The sequence below is a fragment of the Notothenia rossii genome (genome assembly GCF_949606895.1).
Source record: "Notothenia rossii genome assembly, chromosome: 8".
Lineage (NCBI taxonomy): Eukaryota > Metazoa > Chordata > Actinopteri > Perciformes > Nototheniidae > Notothenia > Notothenia rossii.
This window is the reverse complement of record NC_136906.1, coordinates 76762085-76775969: the sequence shown is the minus strand read 5'-3', so window position 1 is coordinate 76775969 and position 13885 is coordinate 76762085. Positions and strand designations below refer to the sequence as shown.

The 13885-nt window shown below is 41.6% G+C and overlaps 1 protein-coding gene across 1 annotated transcript in view; it reads right to left on the bottom strand.

Annotated features, from left to right (window-relative positions):
• The window catches only part of fam184ab (family with sequence similarity 184 member Ab), a 191299-nt gene extending 177638 nt beyond the window's left edge, over nucleotides 1-13661 (bottom strand). The window contains exon 1 of the mRNA XM_079645322.1: nucleotides 12908-13661. Coding sequence (XP_079501448.1) covers nucleotides 12908-13069 — 162 coding nt within the window. The 5' untranslated portion in view covers nucleotides 13070-13661. The remainder of the gene's footprint in view (nucleotides 1-12907) is intronic.
• Between the last annotated feature and the right edge of the window lie 224 nt (nucleotides 13662-13885).

Here is a 13885-nt window from a genome sequence, read left to right as displayed (position 1 = left end):
TTGATTGGACATAAACCACCACGCAGTGGACCCATTGGTCTTAAAGGAGGAATGCTGAGTCATGCTGTTGTCAAGCAGTCAGCCACTCAGGGTGACGACAGGTCAGAGGGCTGTGTGGATAAATAGATATCTGGGTAATGGTCCGCATTACCCGAGTGAGTTATAACGACTTCTTTTCAAGTTCCTATCAGCGCATCCTGCGTTTCTACTATAATGCATCTAATGGAGTCAGTCCAAGGTCAGGGATTTCCCGATGTGATTTAAAACAAGCTGAAGAGCTGTTTTTGTTCAATTAATAGAGATGGGTTTTTATCTTAAAACATATTTTGCACAAACAACTTATTTCTTGGCTTGGCTAATGAAAGCAAAAACGATGGTGTCTCCATGGCAATGTGAGAAACTGGAGCGAGTATGAGGCTTTCATTTTTATTTTCCACTTCCAGTATCTCAACATTTAAAATGTCTAAGCCACATAGGATATATTTAGTTTACACAAGCTGTCGTCTACAATACAAGTGTTGCAGTTATTCTCCTATAACTATTTATATTTTCCTGTGCTGCTTCCTGTCGCTCTTTGCCGTTACATCGTGGCCTAAATACACCCCGAGGGATCCGTTTCATCTTATCTTAATGGAAAGACAGACCAGAGGCTGGGTGAAGTCATAGTGAGCCCTGCTGTTGTTTGGATGTCCTTTAGCTAGAGGGAAGGACGGAGCGATAAACACAGACATGGAGAGAGGACGTGAAGGAGAGAGGAGTACACAGGCCTGCCAAGTGGAGAAAGAGCCAAGATGGGCATGGTCTTGGGCTAAATGAAAGACAGAACAAGTAAGAGCTGAAAGAAAGAAAGACAAAATAACCAGCAATCAACCCACTTGGATAATATGATTATAAATAATGTCAAGGCATCTCACAGGATTCTCTAAATCGGTGCCAAAAAAGTGTCTCAAAATGCAGACGATATACTTTCTGTTGCCGTTCTAATTTAGAAAGACGTTTACTGCATAGCTGGCGAGCCTTAAACAGTCAAGTTTAATTAGCTTGGAAACAATTATTTAAAACCGTTGCGCTGTGTGAATATTTTGTAATTCAGCAAAACTATTTAAGTGGTGCTCACGGCAGAGCCATAACCACCTCTAGCCCCGCCTCTCTTGAGTTCTAGCTCCGCCTCTCTTGGCCTCTAGTGACGCTGACAAAACGGCGGACAGGAAATGACGTTGCCTTAGAGTTAGGGTTAGGGAATAAAAAAGAGCTAACGTAACATAGTGCTAAGCCCAAGTATAGCCACAAAGACGTCAAATGCTAGTAAACGTTAATTTTGCTAACTCTTGCCATTTTTTATTTAACGGCCCGTCCACACAGCGGCGTGCGTTGAAAGATTCACCATTCACTTTGAATGGGGTGACGTCACTTTTTGCCGAACTGCATTGTGGGAAGCGACGCGGAGCTTTGCTGGCGTGGCTCGCTGCAAAAGTTGATCAATGTTTAACTTTTGAAGCCTCTGCAGAAGCGTCAGCCAATCTAATCATATGCCAGTACAAGCTCTAGCCAATCAAACCGCTGCTTGTGTGTCAGGGGCGGGAGATTCATGTGATTGGTTGTTCGTCGAGTTTCAGACACGCCCGCCGGCAAGCTTCGACGCACGCCGCTGTGTGGACGGGCCCTTATTAGAATAGTGTCCGTATCTTGCACACTCGTGCAAAGTTCAGTTTACTGACATTACTTCGATTCTTTAAATTATTTCTGACTCCTCAATGTGTGTCAGCTTTGTGTATCTTCCTGCCAACGAGCAAGACGAACTTCACTAGCTCCAGAGAGGCGGAGCTAGAGCTCCAGAGAGGCGGAGCTAGAGCTCCAGAGGGGGAGCTAAAGGTTATGGCTCTGCAGTGAGCACCCTCTCAAACCATTTACCATTTTATTACACAATGTGTTGGAAGTATTTTATGTTTTACTCCCATTGACATTAAAATTGTATTTTACAAGAGAGACCTTCAGAATGGAAGATTGCATTAAATATATAATTACAACTGTACACTGAAACAAATTTGGTTTGACATCCAAAGATGAATATGAGACAAAAGGTCAGTATTTCAGCTTTTAATTTCAGGTATCTAGATCTAAAAAAACTGAGAAGATAGCCCCTTTTGTTTAAAACCACCTTATATATATATATATATATATATATATATATATATATATATATATATATATATATATATATATATATATATATATATATATATATATATATATATATATATATACACACACACACACACACACACACACACACACACACACACACACACACACACACACACACACACACACACACACACACACACACACACACACACACACACACACACACACACACACACACACACACACACACACTGAGTGAACTGTATAGTATTTCTAATACATCGTTTTTTTATGGCAGCAAAGGCTACTCTGGCTGTCTAATAAACATTCAAAATGCATCACCTTAAAATGTAATGTATTAAAAGGTCAACAGTTAAGTTGTAAACAGTGGAAAGTAGTAAACACATTCAGTAAACTGTGATGAGTAGATCCTGCTGAGCAGACTAATGACTTGTTCCACCTTGCTCAGCAGACGTTAAAGCCACGGTTTGTAGCTATAGGTGTTCCTCTGAGTCTTTAGAGCTCTTGATAATGATACAAAAAGGGGGTCTTTCTCTGACTCTCCCATCACGAAAAACCAATAGTAGACTGGTCCCTGGTGACCATACTGCTGGCAGGAAAAGAAGAGAAAGTCGAAACAGACTTTAGCATCCACGATACTGATGTGAGCCGTAGAAATCGTCTGCCAGAAAGATTTGTTTTCTAGTTGCGTGGGCTGCTGTCAAGTTTGCCAGTCTAGACTTTGCAGTGGCTTTGGTCAAAATCATTATTTATTTTATGGCTGACTCACCCACTGAAGGTATTGAGTGTGAATACCTGTACATACTTCAGAGCAGGGGTGTGAAACTCAAGGCCCGGGGGCCAAATTCGGCCCGTGACTTCATTCTATGTGGCCCCACAAGAGCTTGCAAAGAATATAATATGTGTATTATACGGTTACATGCCGCTTTACAGAAGCACGTTGCTCATAAACTACATGTCCCACAATGCATCTCAAATATGCATTTTTTCTCAGAATTTGACTTTTTTTTTCAAAATGTCACTTCTTTTTTTCTCCAGAATGTGGCTTTTCTTTTTAAATCATTTTGTGACATTCTCATTGAAGAGACTTGCAATTATTTGCCCTAGACTTCTGCTTTCAGGCGTAGTTAATTATGAAGTTATTACCCTATCCGATAATAATCCAATGCAGAGGCAATAATGTAATACAATACATTATTTTTTATATATTAAATATTTGTATGTATTTTTATTTAGTCTTAAAGTTACAACCGGCCCTTTGAGTGCAACCATAATGCTGATGTGGCCCGCGATGAAATTGAGTTCGACACCCCTGCTTTAGAGGGTTTTATAAATCTATAGGTCAACATTACAGTTAGACCATGCTATCTGATGGACAGACATAGTGCGCTCCTTGGATGAAATAAACATGTATTGGTTTGATGTAAAATTAACGAGGCGAGGATAGGAGAGAGCTGGCCCAAAGTTGTCATTAATGATGGATTACATATGAGCCGTATGCAAATTGCTGCTTCCTTCCATTTCCCCCTTCATGTAGGCTGTTTTGTCGTCTTATACTTCTGATGTTTCTATTAATGCTCCTCATTTCATTCCTTCCAGGATGCATGCGTTTAAACGAGAACACAGCACTAATACGGCTTGAATCACTTAGTAGATAAATCAGAAATATGCAAGCAAGATATGAGAGAATAATGAAAAATGTATCACAAGCTTATTAAACAAAAACTCATCCCAACATGACGTTTTCAGTTCGTAATGTGTGTTAGATATTTTTCTAGAAATCTAGTGGTGACGGAATTGTAAATCGTTGCCAATTAAATAGCATTTTTACACGGCTAAAAACATTGTAGAAGCTTTATTTTAGCACTAAATCAGATACGTGGATTGGTCAAAAGTATGCAGAATGAAGCAATGGTCAAACAATCTTCTGCTTCTGATTCAACGTATCTAGAAACACAACTCTGTGCAGCCGCTAAAGCCCCTGTCACCTGCAATTGACACCCGATGGACACACGATTAAGGAAATGTTCAAATTCGGCTCTGATCGTAACAACATCGGGACATTCGTGAGGGCATCTTAAGCCATCGTATGACCGCCGGTGGAGTTTCTCAGGCTCCGGCAGCAACTTCGGGAGCGGTGGCAACATCTTTGGCATGTCAAAGATGGCTTAAGATGCCCTCACGAATGTCCCGATGTTGTTACGATCAGAGCCGAATTTGAACATTTCCTTTATCGTGTGTCCATCTGGTTGTTTTATTGCACAACAAAATCATGTAAACATATTATGTAAAATTTGTAAATAACCCAATTTGTGTTCTGTGAAACTAAAAAGGATATAATATATTATTTTGAAGGCGAGGAAGTTGTTGTTGCTATGGAAACAACATGACGGAGAAAACTTAATATCTTCTACATATAAAGACGGAGAAAGTAAAGAACAAAGTCTGAAAATATCAGTACAGTATCATAGTACTTTAACATAATTGTTTGTGTTACTTTGGTTGCAGTTGTATGTCTTAAATGTAATGTAAATGTTGCCTTCGTGTGTGGTTCGGGGCTATCTTCGTGCGAAATTCACAATTCCATATTCGTGTGTCCATCGGGTGTCAATTTCGGGACAGTGTGACAGGGGCTTAAGAGAAATGCATCTGAGGGACAAACAGATTATCAATCTGAACCAGGGTGCTTCCACACCGCCTAACTTTGTGTAACCCAACGTATCTAGAAACACAACTCTGTGCAGCCGCTGTCGCCCACAAGCTCCTGTCTTTCAATACGGCCACCAGAAGGACTGTTACATCACCTGAAAGCCTTCACATTTCAACAATCCTGTGCAGAGCAACGACACAGCCAGTCCATTAAGAAAAAATCCTTTTGTTTGAACAAGCTGAAACCTCACCGAGCTGAGACTGATTCCTCCCCCTCTGCTGAAAAGCCACGAACACAAAGTAAGGATGTTACAAAGGAAGAGGAGGAAGAGGAGGAAGAGGAGCAGACAGGTGTTAAACACCTGAGGGCTCCTGTTGGAGGAATACAAATAGCAGGATCAGCTTCTTGTGTCTTCCTGTTTGTCTGGCTCCATATAAACCTGAAACTGCTTAACGACCAGAAGGGGTTTGACAGGGCAGTCTTTTTAGCACTAACTATTTGTATTTAATGTAATTAAAATAAAAAGGTCAGGGATGCACATAAAGAGACAGTGTCTACTAGAGTTACGCATCACTGTTTCAACATAAAGCGGCGCCATTATGGTTTTTGGGGTTTAATTAGTCTTATGGTTTTATGCATGTAAATGGTCTACAAAGGCTACAATCCCAAAGATCAGGGGGTTTCTCTCCCACACACACTTCCCCCCCCCCCCCCCCTGCCTGAACAGCCTCCATTGGACTTCTTTGTTTATCACTATGCAACACTCTTCTATAGGCTAGCTTTCCAACACCTTGTACGTGATAGGCTAAGGGCGGGACATGTCTTATCGGTTGACCAATCACAACAGAGCTGGCAAGCTAACCAATCAGAACAGAGGGTGAAAGAAATTCAAAGACATTTTTCGATTTACGTCACTAGTTTGTAATATTGTGACACAATACATGTAATGTCATGCCCTGAAAGACCTGATTTAATAGTCGTCACTCGGTGAGGCTGGTTTCATTACGGCTCTTACAGTCTGGAGTACAATCCCACCACACCTCGCTGGAATGAGTTCTCAGGTCAGACCTCTCATAAAAAGGTAATAATAAAAACACACTGGCTGTGTTTACAGACAAACCTCCAACATACTGGAGGTGGAAAACAAACGGACTGGCTCTCGGGAGACTTTACACAAAGACAAAAGAAGAATATTTGTCTGACAAATCTGCCGCCCAGGGATTTTGGGCCCCATGAAAAGATATCACATTGGCTACTTAAACATTTTTTTCTTAATGTTCTAAAATTGTTTGGGCCCCTGTCAGTCACGGGCCCTTAGAATCGTCCTAACTTTTCACCCCCTTACGCCGCCCCTGCAGCCGCACACATCAGCCAATCGAGCATCGGCATTGCTCTTTAATTTAACTGCACAACAGCAATAGCATAGACAACAATGTCATCAATGCATGTGCTCCGTTGTCAAGGTTGAATTAACAACTGGAAGCAAAGAAATCAACGCTGATGTTTGTTTTCTTCCACTAAAGTGCTATGGGCGTTACGAATCAGGAAAGCATACATCAAGTCCTAATCAAGAAGCAAACATTAGTGTCTGCAGCATTGTTTCCAAAAGTGGTTTTTTTCTGCCTGTAACAAAAAAGCAGCTGCATTTTAAAAAGTCTTAATTGTAGGGGTTTTTAAGTAGACAGAATAGTAAGGCTGCTAGGCATAAACATAGCAAAAGTTATCAAACTAATTATTCTGAATGAAGCCTCTGTTTTGCCTGTTATTGCAACTAAGAAGAATAGTGGCAGATGTAGCTTCTGGCTGTCCGAAGGCTAAGAAGACATTCAAGGTCAAACATTAAGAATGACTCATCAAATCACACACACCTCGCTAATCTGCAGGTGTGTATCTGTGAGCATCCGAGCATAAAGTCAACAGGCATGTCAGCAGTGTTTTATTCAGACTGGAGAGTGCTTGAAGCCAGTGTGCACCTCCCTTTCACCCATATTTTTCTCACTGTCTGTGTAAGTGTGTGTGAACGTACGTGTAAGTGTGTGTGGGCGTATCTTAATGAAATCTGAGAGTGAATTGTGACAATCAGCGATGGAACATCCTGCAGAGGTTAATAAGTTATACTCCTGCAGCAGAAGCAGAAGCAGTAACGCAGAAGCACACACACACACACACACACACACACACACACACACACACACACACACACACACACACACACACACACACACACACACACACACACACACACACACACACACACACACACACACACACACACACACACACACACACACACACACACACACACACACACACACACACACACACACACACACACACACACACACACACAGTGAAGGCCAATCTTTACAGTTTGTCATCTCCGGAAAAAAGCCGTGCAGGCCTTCAAGCGGCGGCATCGCTCAACTCGGCACTTCCTGTTTTCTGTGATACATAACAGCTTATAATGGGATGTCACTCTGCATGTTTTGTCTCTCTCTCTCACACACACTACACCTTTTACACCACACACATTTGTCAGACGCAACATGCCAGGTGTCAATACACAGGAAGTGACATCTCCACAGCTAAATTCCAGTAACTGCTTCTAATCGGTGACTTGGGAGTATGCTTCGAATGTGTGTTTCTTTCAGATATTATCAAGGTTTTAATAACCCAGGCTTCCCTTTGTTGTCTTAATTTAGCCGAGCAATTGTTCTAACAGATGTTGAGCTGATACGAATTACTATGACTGATAATACTAACAGCCGCAACTGTAGTAGGGGTGTTTTCTACTCTGCCAGAAGAACAAGTCGTAACACATGTTCTGAATACTCGATTGTTTCATTTGCTTGACAGATTTATCAGGGAATTCTGCATTTCAATTAGAAAACATACATAATAATATTATACTTTTTAAACCAGTATAGCTTTGCTTTTGAAAGGGCAGTATGAAGGGTTTATCCCTAACACTCTATTCCCAAGTCAGGAGTCATGTTGCTTGGACCATCTGCTCTCTAACCCTGCCCCAGCTACACGGATCACTGCACTACCACCCCTGGATTCATACACACACACACACACACACACACACACACACACACACACACACACACACACACACACACACACACACACACACACACACACACACACACACACACACACACACACACACACACACACACACACACACACACACACACACACACACACACACACACACACACACACACACACACACACACACACACACACACACACACACACACACACACACACACACACACACACACACACACACACACACACACAGGCTTTAATGTTGCTGCCAAGAGATGACAGCGCATTTGTTTGTGTTTTCAGCAGCGATTTCCCCCATTACACAGACGCAATGAGCCAAAATTATCATATTCTCCCATTATTTGAAGAACTGATTCCCCAGTGTGCAGCACTAAATCATTAGAATTGTTAGAAGTGCAGAAATGTTCAAAAGGCAGGCAGGAGGATATTAGTAGATGTTGTTGTTAAGAAATATTATTTTAAACTAAAAGGCTATTCGTCAACATGATTACTTGCAAACACACACACTCACACAAACTACAGTATTTCCCCATCTCTGTCTCTTTCAATCGCTTCGTCTAGAAATACATGGAGATCTCAGAGGTCTATTTTCTGACTCACTCTGACACTAAAGTCACTCAGGCATGGCTGATGACACACACACACACACACACAAACAGACATACACACATACACACCAGGCTAGGTAATACTTTTTTATGGCATTCCCCTGGAGATGCAAAATGATACCCTGCAAACGCTCTGACCAACCACCAGAAACTTCAGATTCACTGAGGACAGCATTTTAAATCAGGCTCAGCGATTTAAAATTCCTCAGCCCACTTCTTACATGCCATTGCCCTGAATTATGATTTATATAAAACTTGTTGCCATAGCAGCAAAACCCCTTCATTGCCTCCTTTTTGTCAGAGTTACATACTTACAGTATGATATACGGTTTTCCAAAAAATGATGACGGTTGCTGAGCCTGAACTCTACAAAGGGGCGGAAAGCAGCTTTATGGGATTACAAATTACTGCAAGAAGCCTTAAATAACAGCAGCAGCAAACAAGTCTGTCATCACCAATTGTGAAGTTCAATGCCACAGGAGAATAGCAGACATCGACTGATTTACTGACGATGTAAGTCCATGTAAAAGTGTCTATAGAGCCGAGTCAAAGATGAACTGAGAACTCTCTTTAAAGAGGCCCAATTATGCTATCATGGGTTTGCCTTTTCGGTAGTGTGTTATATAGGTTACGGCCCGTCCACACGGCGGCGTGCGTTGAAGCTTCTGCCCATTCACTTTGAATGGGGTGACGTCACACTTTGCCGAACTGCATTGTGGGAGCGTCGCTTCGCTTCAAAAGTTGAGCAATGTTCAACTTTTGAAGCTTCGGCGGAAGCGTCAGCCAATCAAATCATATGCCAGTACAAGCTCTAGCCAATCAAACCGCGTGCTTGTGTGTCCGGGGCGGGAGATTCATGTGATTGGTTGTTGGTCGAGCTTCAGACACACCCGCCGGCAAGCTTCAACGCACGCCGTTGTGTGGACGCTGCGTTATAATTGTGCATGTCAATGGTCTGCAAAGGCTACAATCCCTGTGTTCCCTCCAGAGGGAGTTTCTCTCCCACACAGTCCCCCCCTCCTGAAACACCTCCATTGGACTCCTTTGTTCACTTCTGCAATATAGTGACATCACCATTTAAAACTGGGGCTACTATTGACTAGCGCTTCAACACATTGGAAGTAATTGGTTCGTAGGGGAAGGACTTCTCTAAGCGGTTGACCAATCATAGCAGAGCCGGCCAGCTAACCAATCAGAGCAGACTAGGCTCTGGTTTCAGACAAAGGGTGAAAAGAGGTGCTGCAGCACAGGCAGTATGAGAAAAATAAAGAGCTTTTTGAACATTAAAGCATGGAGACATGTCCCAGGAGAGATACTACATACTGATATGAACCTGAACATGTGCACAATAGGTCTTATTTAAAAGGGTTAGGGTACAAGAGCACATCATCAATATAAATCAGCATCCAGTTAACTTGCCCCAAAATATAACAGACAAGAAAAAGAAATTCAAACTAAAAAGGGAGCTGATCTTGATCAATTGGAATAAAATGCAAAGTGAGAACACAAAAAGACACTCAGGAGAAAGTAGGCCAGTCAGTCAGTATGAGATAAGGAATGTAGATGCCGCAATCACTCTCCAGTGAGCTTCATCTTTCATTCAGCATGTCATGTGTCAGAGAGCTGCTCACACACATTTCAAGGTTGCTATTTATTCCTGAATGCGGCTCTGGCCCACGGAGATCAGCGGTCAGTGTGAGCAGATGGCCCCGCGCTATCGGCCCATTCTGCTCTGGATTAATACAACAAGGCACGGGAGATACGAGGCTCAGATGTGACGCCTGTGGGAGTGTGTGTGACTTGACAAATAATGCTATTGTTTTATTTGGTAGCAGGAAATACTGCTGACCTCAGCTTCAAACTGATTCTGATGTCATAATCAAGGAAATACTGAGAGAACGAGGAGCAATTCTGTAATCACGATGCTTGAAATTCTTCATTTTGCTTTGTGATGGATTATTCAATTATTTATTTGATGTACTACACAGCTGCACTTTAGTAATCTGTGATGCACTCATCCAATTGCCACAGCAAATGTCCCTAAATCTGAGTCTGAAACAAGGCTCTGTACACGGCTTTATAACGCTGCATGATGATGTTTTACATTTCACCATGTAATGCATGTAATCCTTTGCAGAGGCCCACAAAAGCTTATGCATGCTGTCCTTTCAAGGTATGACCTGAAATGTGGAAGAACTTCATTGTGCATTAATATTGCATACTTAACACAGCCGGTGAGGTTCTTGCATTACTTCCCAAAAGGGATTTGATTTTGTAACCTTTTTTTGGGGTGTTGTTGCTTGGCATTGCAAAGTGACCTTTCGGAAACATGCAGGTCTGAATAACTCTACATATCCAAGTGAAAATGTGGCAAAAACACGATTATTTTACCATGGAGGTAAAGTAATTTAAAACCAACTGTGATGTGTTATGTAGACATATTTACTTTTCAAATTAATTCAAGCCGATGTTAACAAAGCAATGCTTACTGGATTATGCTAAATAAATCCAATACATGCCACTGTTTGAGAACCATTTTGATTCCTTATTTATCACTAAAAATGTCTCAATAAGAATGTCAGGCATAGGAATCACAAAAAACTACAAACTTGGAAATAACAAATCATAGTTGGCTCCATAATTAAAAAAGCTCAAGGCCATCGGGGCATGACTGTTTAAAAAAGGTGTATATTGGTACAAATGATTTCGCATAATACTTAAAAAAGTAAAAAATACCTTTACATTGACAATAAGAAATGATGGTGTATGCATCCAGGTGTGGATATACAGGATGCCATGCTGTGGAGAATAAGCTAACAAGGTTAAAAAAAAAGTTGTTTCCCTATTTCAATGTGACTCAAAAGAGCCTACACTGCACAAAGCCTTGGCACACACCTAGTCAAAGGCTGCTGAATTATGATTTTTTTTTCAGCCTCCACTTCTTCAGCAACAAAGAGAAATACAGAGAGCCACATCTTATATTGGTGTCAGTAGCAAGTCCTTGGAGAGTGTAACCGAGTTGAGGTATCAGTAGCAAAGAGAAGGCCTCCCCAAAAAAGCCACCTGGAAGCTTGTGTGAGCCCGAGGCCCGTCAGACCCATACAGCTCCACCATAATAACAAACTGGAACCGTAAATAAGCTTTGACCCGGGGTGAATGTGGTGGAAAGGCTGTGTTAGAAGTTTGAACCCTGTCATTTTGGAAAGTCAGAGATGAAAGCACCGCTCCTCGGGGCAACAAAACATTTGAAATGCCCTTGAAAGCACACAGGTACAGACGGCGTGCATCCCCATCAGCTGGGCCAAAGCAAATGAAATGTTTAACTGAGATAATTCCAGTTAATGAGCTCCTGAATCTACTATATAAACAGTACACGTGTTCTACTTCCTAGAACTGCATGCTGTACGAATAAATATTTAAGAGTATTGTACATCAAAAGGCACACATTTCTTATTCCACACACATACACACTCTGGCATAACAACAGGGGAATTGCAAGGCATATCATAAAAATATTCCGAATAAGCAAACAAGGAGGCAGCAAAGGGAATTGTATGAATGCAACAGCATAATCAAATGCCCAGTTATCAGCAAGCCTGAGTCTTATGTTCAATCTGTGTCTCATTTCCTAGTGTGCTTGTCATCATGAAGGATCAAAGTTTGGAGAAAGTGCCTTATTTAGCTGCATAATTATGTATAAGCCCCCAGAACCACATTAACAAGTAAAACAAAATGCCAGCACACTCTGAGCTGCTACAGGTGATTAATGACTGATCTGATTGTTGTCGTGCCTAATGACCCGATATGGATGGATGCAGCATTTGAAACAAACCGGGTTTGCCTTCAGGCATGCCTCCAAAGCATGTATTTTTACAAGTGGAAACAGGAATGTGCGCCAAACTCCGTAGAGAATGTTACCCATTTAAGGTATCTTTGCTTTTTGACTTTAATCCATGCATTTGTACTATCAATTAATACATTTTAGCAATTAAATGGAAGCTTTTCGTTAATTCGGCATTCAATTAAATACCAAGCAGCATGTCTTTTAATAAAAAAATCCAACTTTAATCAAGTGTTCAGCTTTTATTTCCCACACTAAATACAGCATTAGTGAGCAGTGTGGAAGCGTGAATCAATTGTGAAAGTGAATCATTTCAATATGGAAAATAAATGCTTTTGGGGTTTAATGAAGGCCGAAAGTACACAAATACATTTGAAATGTAGGCTTAATAGAATGTATTGTTATACCCATAGGGAAATCTTACCAATAGGAGATAAAACACTAAATTGGCAAGAATTCCTAAGGGAGTTTGGTGCTCCATTCTCACACGAGAACGGTAGTTAAAGGGTCTAAACCTGAGGGGTGATACACAGCTGAGAGGCCTCATTCAACACTCCTTACCTTTGTTAGCTGTGCTATTTTCTTGCTCATCTTCAGGTGCAGGTCTTGGGTATATTCCATGGCGATGCCAGTCTGAAACGACATGCTGGTTCCCGTGGATGAACTAAATTTCCCCTGACCGGCAGGGCAGTAATACTGCTGCCAACCCGACCCAGTCGCCATCTTCACGATTATGCTTTCTGATAAGAGATATATGGACTGTAATATTAATCTGCACGGCTCTCAGTAGAAACCAGTGGAGAGCAAGTGAGCGTTTTTTTCCGGCAACACTTTGAAAAAAAAAAAATCAAATATATGAAGCCTTTTTAGCCCACAAAGTGTTAACATTAGGATTCATTTTTGCTTGCATCCGGATAATAATACACCAAAAGGTGATTTTTCAGGTTTTTAAGCCCCAGAAACGTTTGCTACTACCATCTTTTCCGTGGACAAAAAGCGTCCGTTTGCAGCGGTCCTGTCTGCTGTCACCTGCCGGGATGTGGAGCTTGTTTTCGGGGCAGCTGACTGACGGATTCCCGGTCGGTCACCTTGATGCTGGATGTTTTTTCTATCCGTTAAGAGTGATTCCTCCTCGCTGCATTCCGGCTACATTGACGGAGAGTGTGTAGAGATTGGAGGTGTGTGTGTGTAGGACTGGCTTCTCTGTTGCCATGGATCACCTCAACAGTTTATGCTGCATTCACGTAGGATGGGAGCAGCGCTGCCTTCAGGTGGTGTTGGAAAAATCTAAACATTGACGTGTGAGCGATCCTGCGAATGTGGTGAAAGCGAAGTGTGACGTTCAAGGGGCGGGGTTTGATTGCAAATATTGGGATTATAATTTAAATAACAATTAGGGGGAAATTAACTAATATGCGGGGTCATATCTACGTCAATGTATTGATTAAATATACGTATAAAAAAAATACCACATTGTTAACAAGCAATGTCATACACTTAACTGTCAGTCTTGATGTCGTTACTTTTAAATGTAAAAAG